The sequence below is a fragment of the Protopterus annectens genome, chromosome 11.part0 (assembly GCF_019279795.1).
Source record: "Protopterus annectens isolate FY-2018-M chromosome 11.part0, PAN1.0, whole genome shotgun sequence".
Classification (NCBI taxonomy): domain Eukaryota; kingdom Metazoa; phylum Chordata; order Ceratodontiformes; family Protopteridae; genus Protopterus; species Protopterus annectens.
In genome coordinates, this window is record NC_056745.1 from 1465855859 (window position 1) to 1465872195 (window position 16337).

At 40.5% G+C, this 16337-nt stretch overlaps 1 protein-coding gene across 1 annotated transcript in view; it reads right to left on the minus strand.

Moving 5' to 3' along the window:
* The window catches only part of IQUB (IQ motif and ubiquitin domain containing), a 729710-nt gene that overhangs the window by 156846 nt on the left and 556527 nt on the right, over positions 1–16337 (minus strand). Inside the window, exon 11 of the mRNA XM_044088765.1 lies at positions 10430–10678. Within this exon, the coding sequence (XP_043944700.1) occupies positions 10430–10678 (249 nt within the window). The remainder of the gene's footprint in view (positions 1–10429; positions 10679–16337) is intronic.

Here is a 16337-nt window from a genome sequence, read left to right on the forward strand (position 1 = left end):
CGATACTACATAGGCCGAAGCACCAAGGCAATGGCTGACTCTGAAGCTAAAAAGTCAATCCATGCACCTCGGACTGGACCAAAGAGTCTCAAACCAGGGAGACCTCCAGTGGCAAAGGGCTTGAGGAACTCAAGGGTGCTCTTGGTACCAGAGATGAAGTTGCTACTGGAACTGAGACAGTTGATACCAGGAGGGCCGGAACTGAGGGCTTCAACGTCTTGATCAGAGTTGGAGGAGGAATAATTTTGTCATAGCAAGAGGAGTTCCGATGCTGGGTTGGCTAGGAACCAAAGTCAATCCCCTTGTTGTGAGAAGCTGATCCATGAGTCTCATGATGTCGGTCTCAGAGAGACTCTTAGTGGATCAAACCAATGCCATTGATGGAGACCTAGGGGGCCTTACTTCGATGAAGGTGCTGGGAGGTATGTCTTTATGTGGATCAACAGAGGGTGAGTATTTGAACCTTGGTACCGAAATCAATTGTGGTTGCTCCAGTACCTATTTGTCTGTGGGAGCCAATGAACACAATGTTGGCTCTGAAGATTTGGATGGTTTACAGTCAAGTACTGTCTTCAGTGCCGAGGAAGTGATCAGTACAGAAAACTGCTTTGAAACCTTCTTTGTTGGTTCTGAAACTCTTGGAACTGAATAAGGGCATTTTCTAGATGAAGGTGATGATGGAGATAATGAACTGGCTTCTGTTCTCAACACAGAAATGACCTCTTCAAAGTCACTCTTTAAAAGGCCTTTTAAAATAAGTTTATTTTTACAGTAAAATAAATCAATAATAGCTGGAGCGACATTAGGTAAAGCACAGCTGTCTTCATCCAAGGTACTCGAAACACCAAATGCCAAACAGAGGTAAAAAATGCTGTAAAAATATCCAAACGTATTTTTATTGCATAAAAATAAAACACACAGGTTAGCGCTTTCACCATTAGGCTTCTTCAGACCTATAACATTATTGAAACCATTCAAACTTAAATAGCTTCCTTGGCTTTGAGAGTTAATAGAGATGCTAGTAACAATGATATGTCAAGGAACAATGTTGTTGTTCATACACCTCATTCTGACATGATGTTAACTGATAATGATGTAATTGGGAATGGGTTAGCAGTAAATGCTTTGACTGATGTATCAGTTGGTTTGGGGACTGCAAATGCTTTTAATGTTATTAGTTCTGATGTTAGTAGTCCCAAGGAAGGGACAAGTGACAATGTGCGGTCGATTAATGGTGTGATTGATGAATATCAAGCCACCCAAGGTGGAGTTAACACTAGGGGTTGTTTGAAATCTGTAGGCACTGATGTTAGTGATCGTACAGGTCAGTCTACAGAACCTGTTGTTAGGAGGAAAGCCCCAAGGGACTTGGCCACTGAAGTGGGGGTTGAGAAGGCGGTAAGGAACCCATGTGGAGAGGAGGGCAGTGTAAGTGTTGCCACCTATGATGTTAGACACCCTTTCCCTATCAGGTTAGAGCACAAGGAGGGGAGGATGCACTCTATGAGCAGGGGCAGACAGAAGCGGAAACTGTCTGCTGAATCACTTCCCAATCACAACCTCAAGAGGATGTGGGAGAGAAAAGGGAAAATGTAGTGTTTAATATATCATCTCGTGTTTTGACAACAGGTGAGGTAGGGGTACTTTCCAGAGGCCTTACATTCATTCCAACTGTATATAGTAATTTTGATGAGACTCTTCATGATTTCAAGTTGTATGCATGGAATTTATCATTAAAGGTAGAATTCAAAGGTAGAACTGAGATGGGTGATCCTATAGTTTTTAGGAGACCTAGTCACTATGTTCCGGTGCCGCATCCTTTAATAGCAGCTTTTAATAAAATGGTCGAAGATGATTTTTATAGGAGTAGGGTTATTAATAAGTACAGGAAGTTTAATAAGGGTAATATATCATTCAAGCAGAGACAAGCCTTGAAATCGTTAAGTAGTGATCCCATGATAGTAATACGATCCGCTGATAAAGGCGGAGGGATCGTAGTAATGGATGCACAATTATATAATGATTGTATGACAGAGATGTTGGAAGATGGTAGATTTTATACCCCCATTAGCAGGGATACAGTCTCTGTGTTTATGGATAGGACACATAATATGTTGGAGGATTTATTTAAAAATCAGGTGATTACTGGACAGTTATATGAGTTTTTGGATGTAACCCATCCTCTTATTCCTGTGATTCAGAGCCTCCCGAAGATACATAAAAAAGAGAGAGACCCCCACTGAGACCCATAGTGTCAGGGAAGGGTTGGTCCATGGAACCCTTCTCGATATACATAGAGAGATTCTTAAGACCAATTGTGGAAGCCAATGGGTTTATACTGAGGGACAAAAAACAGTTTCTGTTGGATTTATATGCATTTGTTAAGGATGTGCCTAGTGACAAGCAGTACCTTTTTGTGACGATGGATGTACAATCTCTTTTCTTCATCATCCCTAATAAAGAGGGGGTTGAGAGGGTGAGTGATTATTTGAGGAGGAATTCCACTCTCACTGGAGCAGTGATTGATCTGTTGATGACTTTTTTGGAGGTGGTTTTGGAATGTAATGTGTTCTGTTTTGGGAACCAATGTTACCTGCTATGAGATGGCATAGCTATGGGCACTTCGTGTGCCAATAGCTACTCCAATCTCTTCATGGCGGCATGGGACAGTGACTTCCTTTTTGGGATGCCAGGATATGTGGAATCAGTGGTCTTCTACAGGTGTTTTGTGGATGATCTGTTTTTTATCTGGACAGGTTCATCTGATGAATTGGTTTCATTCATTGGTGAAGTTAACTCCCTTTCTGAATACCTCAAGTTTAGTTATGAATATTCAGCAGTTAGACTCTCGTTTTTGGATGTTTTTGTTGAAAGGTTGAGTAATGGTATGCTGAATACTGGGGTTTTCAGAAAACATTGTCACATGAACATTTTATTGCATCGACATAGTATGCAACCTGGCCATGTTTATCGGAACATCATTAGAAGACAAGCTATGAGGGTGTCCAGATATAATCCTACTGACTTGGGGTTTACGCAGGAATTGGATGACTTATGTGATAGGTTCAGAGACCGGGGTTATAATGCCATGGATGTTGAGAGAGGCATTGAGGGTACTGCCACTCTGAGGAGGGATGCTGCAGTTCCATATTATTCTGCAGAGTATGAGAGGTTGAATAATGGGGCTGGGACTAATCCTACAGTGACTGTGAGGAACTCCATTGATGGAAGTGTTGCTGGTCATGATGGGTCAGTTCAATCTAGACACATGGCATTCCCCGTGTTTTATACTAAGGATGTGGGCCAGATCAAGGACATTGTAAAGGCACATTGGGATATCCTAATGGTTGATCCTGAGGTTAAAGAAGCTGTGGGTGCAGCTCCAAGCTTCATCTATAAGAACAAGATGAATCTGAAGAGACTTTTGTGCTACCCCAAGAAAGCATTAGGAGTAGAGACTTCAACTACATATGGTGCTATACCATGTGGGCATTGCAACTTTTGTGGATTTATAGATTCCAGTCCGGTTTTTGTTAACCCTTCTGACTCATCTAGGCATGTTTTCCATGTGGTAGGGGACTGCATGTCTGTTGATGTGGTTTACCTTGCTTCGTGTGAAGTATGCCAGATGTTTTATGTTGGGAAAACAAATAGGAGGCTTAGGGATAGAATTTGTGAACATTTATATCAGATTATTATTAAATCCAAGGTTAATGCATTGTCCAAGCACATCATGGATAATGATGATTCCCATGCCTTCAGGTTTAAGATAATAGAGAGGGTTAGCCCCAACTTTAGAGGTGGGGATATTAGAGCATACACAGAGGAGAGGGAGACCATCTGGATTATGAGGTTAAGGTCCGACCAACCCCTGGGACTTAATGGGAAGGTTTCAATCAAACCATTTTTGAAATCAAGGAAATTGAAAGCTTGATGAATATTATTGATGTAGGCTTTTTAGACTGAGGAATGATGTCACTTTATTGTTTTTAAATACATGCATATTAGTTTATATTTAAAAAAAAATATGTAAATGTGTATTAATGATTTTTGCCAGTGTAGTCTCACATAGGATATATGTTTTTATATATGTTTTTTATACAAATACTTATATGTTTTATTAACACGTGATTATTATGTTGTTTTAGAAGGATTTTCAGGTAATGTATGTATATGAGGAATTGTATTTACATATATGAACGCTGGCACTTTAATGGAGTAGTTGTTTTCCCGCCAAGGAAGCTATTTAAGTTTGAATGGTTTCAATAATGTTATAGGTCTGAAGAAGCCTAGTGGTGAAAGTGCTAACCTGTGTGTTTTATTTTTATGCAATAAAAATACGTTTGGATATTTTTACAGCTTTTTGACCTCTGTTTGGCGTTTGGTGTTTCAAGTACCTTAGATGAACACAGCTGTGCTTTACCTAGTGGCACTCCAGCTATTATTGATTTATTTTACTGTTTTGGGCTTGTTTTTGTTGGCTGGAGCGTTAACTCTGTGCAGACACGTTGTTTTTGGAAGTTTATTTTTACGTTCTGTGAGAGTTCTCATAGAAAAGGCATGACATATAGAGCAACTCTCATGTAAATGAACGTTCCTAGACAATAGACACATAATGTATGTGAGTCTGAATTTGGCATCTTGCCCTGACACCTTAAAAACACCTATTAAAGCCTGAGATGCCTTTGCACGATTTAACTGGTGATTTTTTCAGCCATCATGTAAAGGAAACTATCAGTCAGTTACTCATTTACAGAGACAATGACAGCAAAGCCTTTTTTTTTTTTTTTTTTAAAGATAGAAAGAGAAGTAAAAATACCAACAATGGTAAGCAGAATATCCTAGACAGGTAAGAAAGGAGTACCAACAATGGTACTTTGACAGAAAAACTACCAGTGATAAATAGAAGAAAAAGAGATAAGAAAGGCACTCACACATGCAGGAAACAGAAACGCGAGGAGCAGATAGAGAAAAAATACAGTAGGAGAAGGAAATAACCTTATAAAAGTAAAAATCACAGTAAAAAGACTTACTGAATATGAAAGCAAGGCTTGTGAGCAGCTGAACGTGCCTGACACTCAAAGCACCAAACAAGATCTGAGGTAATTTTGAGAGAAGCATTATGGGTAAAAGCGTGGCTCAAGAGTTTAGGGTTATATATTATTATGACAGCCACTAAGTAGGGCAGGACCAGCTCGAATGTCACACTGATGGGGGAAGGGATGTGAATTTAACATGTATACCAACAACAATTTGTTTTACAGCACAATAAACCACTCCCATGCCTGATAAAAAGTATATATATATATATATATATATATATATATATATATATATATTTAGAAAGCTTGTGAGGAAATTATTACTGTATTTTTGTTTTACTTGGATCGCATGTCTGTGTACTTAATAAAGGATTTTCAACTGGAAACAGACTGTCTGCCTTGCTTGGATTACTTTGGAATACTTAGTAATTATATATTTTTTATTTATTTATTTTTTTACTTAAGATGAGTTTAAGTTCACTACTTCTACTACTATTGTCTGATCTGATTAATATACAGTGATTAACTAGAAATATATGGACTGAAAATCTTCCACACAGAGAAGTTTCTTACATTGTTTTGTTTTTGGACCCACTACACTTTAGTGGGTTGTTTTGAGCCTTCGGGGATACCATGGAGATTACTTGTTTTTTGATAACAGGATGCTGACATGTTGACGAATGAGAAGGAAGTCTTAGAGTGGTGGTGATGGTGTCCAACTCTGCCCCAATAAAAATGATGTGCTGCGATGGCGACAAGGCAGATTTTTCTGAGTTGATTGTAATGCCCAGATGATTGCAGAGTGACAGAGTGGACTCCCTGGCCTGAATGAGTTGATGCCTGGTGGTGCCGATAAGGAGTCAATCATCTAGGTACGGAAGCACCTTTAATCCTAGACGCCTCAGGTGAGCTGTGACCACTGCCATGCATTTGGTGAACACTCTGGGGGCTTTAGTGAGACCAAAAGGCAGGGTTCGACACTGGTAATGATTGGCTCCCTGCTGGAAGCGCAGGTGATCCCTGGATGGCCTGGCCATTTTTATGTGGTAGTTTGCATCCTTGAGATCTATCGAGCACATCCAATTGTCTTTCCCTAAAAAGGGAAGTATAGATTGAAGCATGATCATCCAAAACTTCTCTTTCTTTATGTATTGGTTCAGTATGCTGAGGTCCAATATGGGTCTCCAGTCCCCTGTCTTCTTTGGAACCAAAAAAAAATCTTGAGCAAGTTCCGGATCCTGTTTGGTCTGCTGGGACTAGTTGGATGACACTTTTTGCTAGCAACGTTTGGACCTCTATAGTTGCCTGTTCCCTGTAGATGGGTGAAACGTCTGGGATTTTTCTTACGATTGGGGGAGGCTGTGGCTAATGGAATGAAATACCCTCTGGAAATGATACTTTGTACCCAGCTGTCTTTTGTTATTTTGAGACAGGTGTGTGGGTACAAAGATAAGTGACCCCCGACTACCTCCAGAGCAGGACAGTCGGGCCTCCTCTCAGGAGTCCTGGCAGGGCTTCCCAAAGAAGTGATCTCTGTCACCCTTGTGTTGCGGACCCCCTCTGCCATGAGGGTGGCATCTTCCATTATTACCCCCTCCTCTGCCCCTGGAGGGGGGTTCACCATGTGTGTCCTGAAAGGCTTCTTGGGATTTTCGGAACCACATTGTTCCTCCCCGTTGACCTTTAGAATAGGGTCACTAGGGGTGGAAAAACAGACGTCGATGGCAGATAGAGTCTTTCCATCCTGTTCACACCTGGTTAAGGTTTCCTTCACTTTAGGCCCGAAAAGGGACGAGCCATCAAAGGGAGTGTTAACGAAGGATGACTTGAAGGGCTCCACAAAGGAACATAAACGCATCCAGGAATGTCTGTACCCTCTGCCCTACTCGTTCCATCAGTTGCATAGGATATGAGACACATGGATGAGTTGACAATAGAATTTAGGGTAGCAAGCTGGGCAGCAACTCTGTCGGAGGCTAGTGCAGCTACTGTACCCTGAAGAGTATTTCCCAACTCCTTAAGGAAATCTCTTTGCAAGCTATGAAATGAGTTAAGTAATTCATCGAACATAGAGCAAAGGTCGCTGAACTGAACATGCACTTCCCATATCTATCCATAATCCTGGAGTCTCTGTTAGGAGGATGGATAGACAAGGAAGTCTCAGACATTTCCTTCTTGGTGGCCGCCGCCACCACCATGGGATCAACTGGAACACCTTTAGTTAAAAAATTTTGTCAAGTGGAGCAGAAATGAATTCATTAGGCCTCCTAGGGACAGACTCAATAGTATCTGGAGACTCCCATGCCCTTCGTGAGACCAGCTGCATCAGCTCATCAAAGGGCAGAGACACCCAAGAAGTGGAGGGCTGAGACCCAAAAGCCTTCAGGAGAACTGACTCATCCTCAGTAGGGCTTTTGGACTGACAGTCAACCCTCTGCCTAAGGATCTCAAGTATCTCAGTGAAGGAGATATCCTCAGAGGGGGATGGACCATGGGGACCCTTCTGACTCATCTAAGTCAGTATTCAATGTGAGAGACTCCTATGGGGAGTCTAGGTGTTTCCTCTTGCACAATCTCTTCCTGAGAAACCCATCAGTGGGAGCCTCTGGTGAGGTCTCTGAAGAGCAGAGGCCACCCATTGGGGCTTCCTGAGACTGTGGGTCTCTACACATAGTCAGGACATGTGAGGTAGAAGCAGACACAGGCACTTTAGGGGAGAGAGAAGGCAGACCTGAAGTCGAGGATGTCCTAGGAGACATGACTCTCCTCATGGCATTGAAAGCACCTCTGCCCCGATGTGAGGGAGCCGGTGGATCTGAAGAAACTGTTGACACCTCTGACACCAGGACAGTGGGCTCTGAGCCCGAGGTAGGAGCCGAGCTCATCTGAGCCAAGGCCCAGAAAGGCAAAGTCAGAACTGACAAGTCGGTCCAACTGTTCTCCCCAGACCCGACCAGAGAGTGTCGGCTCCTAGAGTCCTCGATAGGCACTGAGGGTGTCAGAGTACATGGAGCCAAAGACACTGGAACAGGCATCGGCTCCGAGGGTTCCACTAACATCAGGTCTGCCTCCTCTGGCTCCAAAGGACCAACATGGCTTGGAGGAGGAATAGCAAGAGTCGGTGCAATGGTCTTCGGCTCCGAAGCCATTTGGATCGAAGCCGATAACATTTTTGCTAATGCTGGTGCTGACAACAGCTTCTGTACCAAACAATCCACGTCCAAATCTGACAGGCTGATAGATGATCAAGAGGATCGTACCAAGGGTGGTACCGGCAGGAAAATAGGACTCTTCGGTGCTTCGGAGACTGGTTCCAAGACTGGGGACCGGCTCCTAAAGGTAAAGACTGTCAGCTCTGAGGGCAGTGGAGCTGAAGTGAATGACTTCTTTGATTTTTTTTGAGTCCGATGTCTTGGAAGACTTTGAAGACCTAGTGGAGCCATCCTGGTCACTGAAAGCTTCCTGAAATGAAGGCTTCAACAAGCCTCTATCGATCAGTTTCCTCTTCCTTTCCTGCAGAACCCTAGAGGAGAAGGAATGACAAATGACACAACTGTCTTGCAAATGCAGAGCCCCTAGGCAGTAAACAGAGTTAACGTGGCTGTCTGTAACTGACATTTTCTGGCCACATTTTGGGCACTTTTTGTACCCAGAATTAGGGTGCTTATCTTGGTCAGCCATAATAATGTTAGAGAATATTTACTGTTGCCACACAAAAACTACATCAGTAATTTTTCACACAATAGGAAAAAAATTCCACACAAGCTTTAATAAAAGCAGGCAAAACCACACACACACACACACACACACACACACACATATACACACACACACACACACACACACACACACACACACACACACACACATACAATATGTGGGTATCACACAAGCAGACTATGCAAAAACAGATAGCTGCTGAGAAACAACCTTATCTAAATAAGTAGTGTTTACTGTAAATTTTTAACAGTCATAAAAAACTAAGCCTTAGAAAAATGCAGAAGGCTAGACAGGCCACAAAAAAATCTACGTTACTACAACTATCTAAGAAATGTGACAAGGTCACTGAAAAACACACAGCAAGCTGAAAAAGGAAGCAATAACCTTATCTATATTATCTAAGGTTTACGGTGCTAAGCTTTATCTAAAAAAAATGAAGGTTAGACAGACCACACCACGTAGGAACTACTACTAACTAGGCTTAAGAGAGGCCTAGAATTACCTAATAAAACAGTAAATGGGAAGGGAAAACACACTGAAAGCTATAAGAGCTTTAACAATAATCTTAACTATCTAATATACTAACTATCAAAGAACTTTTTTTAGAAAATTTGAATGAAAAATGTGCTTATCTGGCATGAGCTAAATCAGAAACTCCGATCTGTTGCAGCAGCAAACTAGATGTGAAGTAATTTACATGTGCATCATGGGATAGGGACTTGGCCTCGAGCTATTTGAAGACCTTGAGCTTTGCAATTGGCCGTATCGGAGTGGAGGGATTGACTCTGAACCCATCAGTAAAGAATGAACGGCGAGATTGAACAGCTTCACGTGTTGAGTTTTTGTTTTGTTAGTTTCAGCTAACTGTTGGCAATGTACCTTAAAGCTTAAAAAGGAGGGAACTGGCTCTGGAAATTCACTATTTGCCCTTTTTCCCATTCTGACATGTGCATATATGTGTGTGTGTGTGTGTGTGTGTGTGTGTGTGTGTGTGTGTGTGTGTGTGTGTGCGCGCGCATATGAGCATGCATGTGCAAACACACACATAAGCAAAGTTGTTTTGGTTAAATTTCAATTACTGTCGATAAGGCTACATTGAAAGGCATTGGGCTAAAGTCGATGTGGGTGACATACCTGAGCTATAGCTAGGCAGTATGGAGCTTAACTGGATGTGGCAGGGCTTTTAGTACTATCTAAGGCAACAGTGCTCTTTTACCATACACCCTTAAGGCTAATAGTCCTTAGTATTTTAATGGTTACTAATGGATGGAACAAGCCCAGCATACTGATCTGGTCCACATCACATCAAATATTGCTGACGGCGATGCAGAAGTTATAATCTATATCCAGTGTCTGCCACAGTAACAGTTGCAAAATGCATGCCTGCACTTTTTGAATGTCAGCTTGAGCTGGAGGGGAGAAGAAAGTGACTGTTGTAGCATTTGCATGTTTGGAAAAGGCACCACATGAATACAGTTACCTAGCAGCAGGTATCCACATGATGAGAACAGATCAAAATTAAGCAAAACAGTAATCTTTAAAGGTGATACATGCAGAAGATAACAAAAAATACATATGCAAATATAGAAATAAATGTTTTTTCCTACATTTTCCTATATTAGTGAAAACATGGTCTACACTGCAGTACCATAGAGCATGTGTCGTACCTGAAGTAACATTGCAATTTTGGATTCATCACCATAGTCTGTTTCTGCCTTACATAGATTTTTCAGCATAAGCTTGTATTTGGATAAGTCCTCACGGAGACGGGCTTCATTATCCAGTCTGGTGCACTGGCGACATCTACCAACTACACGAGAATTAGCACTAAGGGGAAATTCTGTTGAGAGCAGGTAGTTTCTGCAACTGGGACAGAAGTAAACATTTTTACGCAACTTAGTTGGATCTTGTGGAACCTATGAATGAAAAACAAAAGCGCTGTAAAGATACAAGATAAACAGTCAAAAATAAAATTAATTATGTTGACATTGTTTATTCCTTTTGACAACCATGTTATTCAGTCATACGGTAATTACATACTTCAGCCAGTAAAGATTGTCAGTACTTATGTATTATCACAACCAGATTTTCATGGTTGTGAAATTTGCGTACTGGAATCGAACTGAGTGCAGGAAACACTGTAAGGTGTTGTTCAAAGTCATTATTGCTGCTGAATAATTTTGGATTACCTTCAGGAATAGAAACTATTGAAAAAATCCTCTTCCTGTTCTGCGTGCATTACACAGACACGCTTCAATTGTCATGGTTGCTCTCTAACTGACAAATGGATTATTTTCATTGTGTAGAATGAATCCTTCTGAGAAGGAAAAAACAGACACAGGAAGGATGGTTTTGGTAAACTCTTTATTTTTCACAATTTGCAAACATTCTTCAAAATAAACATTTCAATGAGAAAATATAAGTCCAGGCAGCAAAATGATGTAGGGGAAAAGATCAACTGGTATGTAAAACACAACAATGTAGAAAAGTCAAAAACACACCAGTTGTTCACGGTACAGGTGGTTCCAAAACTTTAATAAAATAGTAAAATTAAAGAAAAATAAAGAAAAATATTTTTACTATTTTATTAAAGTTTTGGATCCACCTCTACCGTGAACAACTGAAACCATTTTTCACGGAAGAAGTTGGCAGTAGTGATTTTGTTTTGTTTTGTGATGGTGGCATGTTCAGACAGGGTATTGGCAGATATGTGGGTGAATCACTGAACATTTGCAGCACCTCTTGGTAGTACTGGAACTGTCTGCTGCGAGTAAACATCTTCAGATTTACCGAACCATGTGTGTGAAATGGCATAACATTTAACTCTCCTGTCACAGGAGTCCCGCAGGGGAGAAAAGCAGCAGTCGCTGAGCAATCAATGTCCCCTTACTCACTACTTGTAGCAGGCACCTTGGGTTTTGATGACTACTGGCCATGAACATTCAGACAGTATATTCCTCATTAACTTCCCTTTGCTGAGCTTGTCATCAGCAAGGCAGGGTTTGTGATGTGGTGTAGCAGTGTGAAGTTCACCGCTAAAGTGAGACACTTCAGGCAGGAGTCGAAAGATTGACAGTTATTCCACTCCCTGCCTCATACTGTGTGTGGCACACTATTGCTTACTTGCTTACACTCCCCTTTCCAGCTTAATAAACCTGTTTTCACAGAAAAAATTATGAATTATGCAAGTTTGAAAATCTGGTTGCGATAATACGTAAGTACCAGATTGTCTTCACCTTAGCATTCTGATTCTATTTTTAGCCTTCTATTAAACCTTGATCTTTTCTACTGATATTGCATGCCTTTACATTTAAACGTCTATCAACATATCTTGTTACAACTTTCTGGCATAAAAAGTTTGTAGCCTTCCCCACAGGTTTTTCAGAAGTGTTTGCACAGTTAAGTACAAGTGGCCAACAATAGTTGATTTATCATTTATAATTTTCCAGTTATGAGCCCTGGTTCTGAGTAATAAAGTCTTTATTGTAACCCAGACAACCTGAGTTTGACTAGCAGCTCATGCTCTGGAACAGCTGGGAAGAGGTGCTTATTAGAGACATGACTTTTGCCACTGCTCCTGTCCATGAAGGGGAGGGAATTGATTGTTCCTGGCCTAAGGCATTTGTTGCATCAAAGATTACTTGGAAAAATACTGTACATAAAACAAACATTAGGCTGGGAAGCTGTGGGCAAAACCATAAAGCCAGTGATGTCAGCCCATGTGGAGAGCATGTGTGGAACTGTGCACAAACCTATAGAAGATCACAGGTAGCTTCCACAGTGATTTAGGTGCTTACATCGCCACCAAGAGGAGGGGGTCAGGGTTATACTACAAACTTCCATCATGGCTACCTGTATGATGGCAGTGCAGTGGCTAGCTTTCACCTGATCAGGAAAGGAATGGGTTCTACTTAATCTCCCCCAGGAGAGGAACAAATGGGAATCAGAACTCCCACCCAAGTACAGACTGAACAGGTAGCCAGAGTAGTAGCTTTATGGTTGGCAAGCATTTTGGGATGCAAAGTATATAAAAAAATAATTCTCCAGTTATACTTTAATCATTTGATTATATAATTTATTTTACAATCTACATTATACATTTGGAGTTATAACCGAAATGGATTTTACTATATCTGAGTGACTTATACTGTGACTCTATCAATGTGTCACTGTATCAATATTTTAGGCTAGAAATATAAATTCACTCATCATAACATTCAGTGCCCAAACTCATATTGTTATGGCCTGTTTCTGTTTTTGCTTTTCCTTCAAATGCTTCTAGTGTCTTTATATTATTGGTTGGAAATGTGAGATCATTCCAACTTGTTATAATTCCTTTTGAGAACCACTACATTATGATATAACTAGTTTTGAAGTTATTTTGCAGTCTAACAGCCTTTACAAGAATGTAATCTCTGGCATACTTTTTAGATATTGGTAGTTAAAAGAATTTTCGTTTTTCAATGCCTTATTCAGAAATAATAAATTTCATCTTGGTCTTCCATATACATACTTTGCACATGTAGTGCTTTTAATTTCTCACAGTACATGAATCCCTTTATGTTCTTAAAGAAATAGAAACATAATTTTTCTGTATATCAAGACAACTCGACTACTACTGTAAATCTCCACAATACTACAACCTTACAGTACTCCGTTCATTATTAGATGGGGACATCCACCCTAACCCCGGCCCCAACCCTTCTCCTACATCCCCTAACTATTACCAATACAAAACAAACCCATCACCTTTACACATGCCCTATAAATCACTCTCAATAGCCCATCTAAATATACATAGCATTTGCAACAAAATACCACTACTTCATGCTCTTCTTGAAGTTCAGCAGTTTGACATCCTCTGCTTAACAGAAACATGGCTCAAACCCACAATAAAAGATAATGAAATTCTACCCCTAGGCTACAGTATCCTTAGACAAGACCGCCTAAATAAAAAGGTGGAGGTGTTGCAATTCTCTATAAGGAAGGACTTCAAATTAGCAAAACTAGTCATAACTTACCATCTAACAACAATGCAGAAATAATTATCTCTAAACTGCAGCTGAACCTTCATAAAACAATAAACATTATATGCACATATATTCCCCCAGGTAATAATGCTACTACACTAGAAGACATATTAAACTGGCTTTCCTTAAATCTCCAACAAGAAACAACACTATTAGGAGACATTAATATTGACTGGAATTCATGTATACAAACAAACCCATCCACCCTTATCAACCTGCATGGCTTCTCTCAAACCATTAACTCCTCAACAAGAACAAATAAGCTTAATAATAAAGAAAGCATCCTTGACTGGATACTTATAAATAGTCCACAGCAAAACTACACCACAGGAATCCTCCCAGATGACCTTAGTGACCACTCTCTAACATATATTATCAGACATAAAAGTAATTGTACTATCCCTGCATCAGTCAGATCATCCCGCAGCAAAAAACATTTTGACCCCAAATTGTTTCAAACTGAACTTAAGCAATGCAATTGGTCACCTCTTAGGTCTCTCCCTATTAATGAAGCAGTTAATTACTTTAATACCACCTTCCTGGCAATCCTAAAACATCATGCTCCAACACGATCCATTAGAATGAAAACTAAATCAGCCCCATGGCTCTCAAAAAATACTAGGAAGCTAATCCTTAGTAGAAATAAAACCTGGTCCAAATGGCGTAACACAAAAAACCCAACTGACCACCAATCTTTTAGACACCAAAGAAATATGACAAAAAAAGCTATTCTACAAGATAAAAAGAACTTTTATACTCAATTGCAACAATCATCCCCTCACCTATCACAAAAATTCTGGTCTTCTATCAACACACTAATATCCCCTGGAAAAGTAGCTACACCTAATCCTTCAGGTTCTAATCCTGATTGCCCAAGGCAAACAGCTAATACCTTCAATACTTTCTTTACTTCTGCTATACTTAATCTAGCTAATCAACAAAACCCTGATACCTCCAAACTTCCCACTCCTACCTCCACTCCCCCCCCTTTCCACCTCAAACCTATATCCACTTCATATATCTCTGCCCTGTTACAGAAATTAAAACCTTCCACCCCCTCAGCTGATAAACTACCAGCTGAATACCTGCAAATTGGAGCAAAAGCCATTGCCTACCCCATCTCCATATTGATTAATAGAACCATAGAAGAAGGCACTATTCCATCGCTCTGGAAAATCTCACACATCATTCCTCTTTTCAAAGGTGGAGACTCCATTGAGTTTTCCAACTTCCACCCCATAGCATTACTATCTCCACTTGCAAAAATTATCGAGAAATGCATACACAAACAATTACTTACCCATCTACTTTGTCACAATCTTCTAGCTGACTGCCAACATGGTTTTAGGCCATTCCATAGTACTACCACAGCCTTACTATCCTTTACTGACTGTATCAATAATAACCGCAACAAAAATATTCTTTCCTCAGCATTCTTCGTAGACCTGTCCAAAGCCTTTGACATGGTCAACCATCAACTTCTAATCCACCGATTGAAGTCCCTCTCTTGACCACCTAGCTATAAACTGGTTCACATCCTATCTGGAAAACCGAAAACAAGCTGTTCTTTGGAATAACCAACTTTCTGACCTCCTCCCCACCTCTATAGGTGTCCCTCAAGGCTCTATCTTAGGCCCTCTACTGTTTTCCATTTTCATAAATGACCTTCACCTAGCTACCCCAGATACAACTTGCATTCAATATGCAGACGACACTACCATCATTTGTTCTGGTTCCAACCAAACTGAACTTCATTTCCTCACACAAAAAGCCTTCACCACTATAGAGCAGTGGTTCTCTAACCACTGTCTTCTCCTTAACCCAAATAAAACTAAACTTCTGCTTTTTGCACCCTCCCACTTATCTCCCTCCTTTAATTTCTCACTCACATCTAATAATGGTACGCTAATCTCTCCTGATCACAGCACCAAACTCTTAGGAATTACAATTGATAACCAACTAAAATTTGACTCTCACATAAACTCCACCATAAAATCCACTAACAAAAAACTAGGATCTCTCTATAGAATCAAATCTTTTCTGACTCCTGAAGCCAGAACCACTATAGCTAGAACTCACTTAATCTCTACCTTATTATATGCCTCCCCCATATACACTAATCTTTCTAAGCATAATCTTAACAAACTAGCTACAGCATTTAACCACATTGCCAGATTTGCCACAAACTCTCCATACAGGACTCATCACTGTCTCAATCTCAAAAAACTAGGCTGGCTGGAATTACCTCATCTGATACAATTCTACCAACTTACAATGGCCCATAAAGCCCTATACCACCCTGACAACACTCCAATGCTCTCCTCCCTCATTAAATCATGCAATAATCTGGGGAAACTGCGCTCCTCTAACAAAATGCTGATTCATACTTCCTTTTCAAATAACGTAGCTGGTGACACTATATTTTTTAATTCTGTTGGCAAAATATGGAATCTACTACCACAAAACCTTACTACCATAACATCACTCCCACTATTCAAAACTAACTTAAAACTATTTCTCACTAACCGCTGGCTATGCTCCTGCA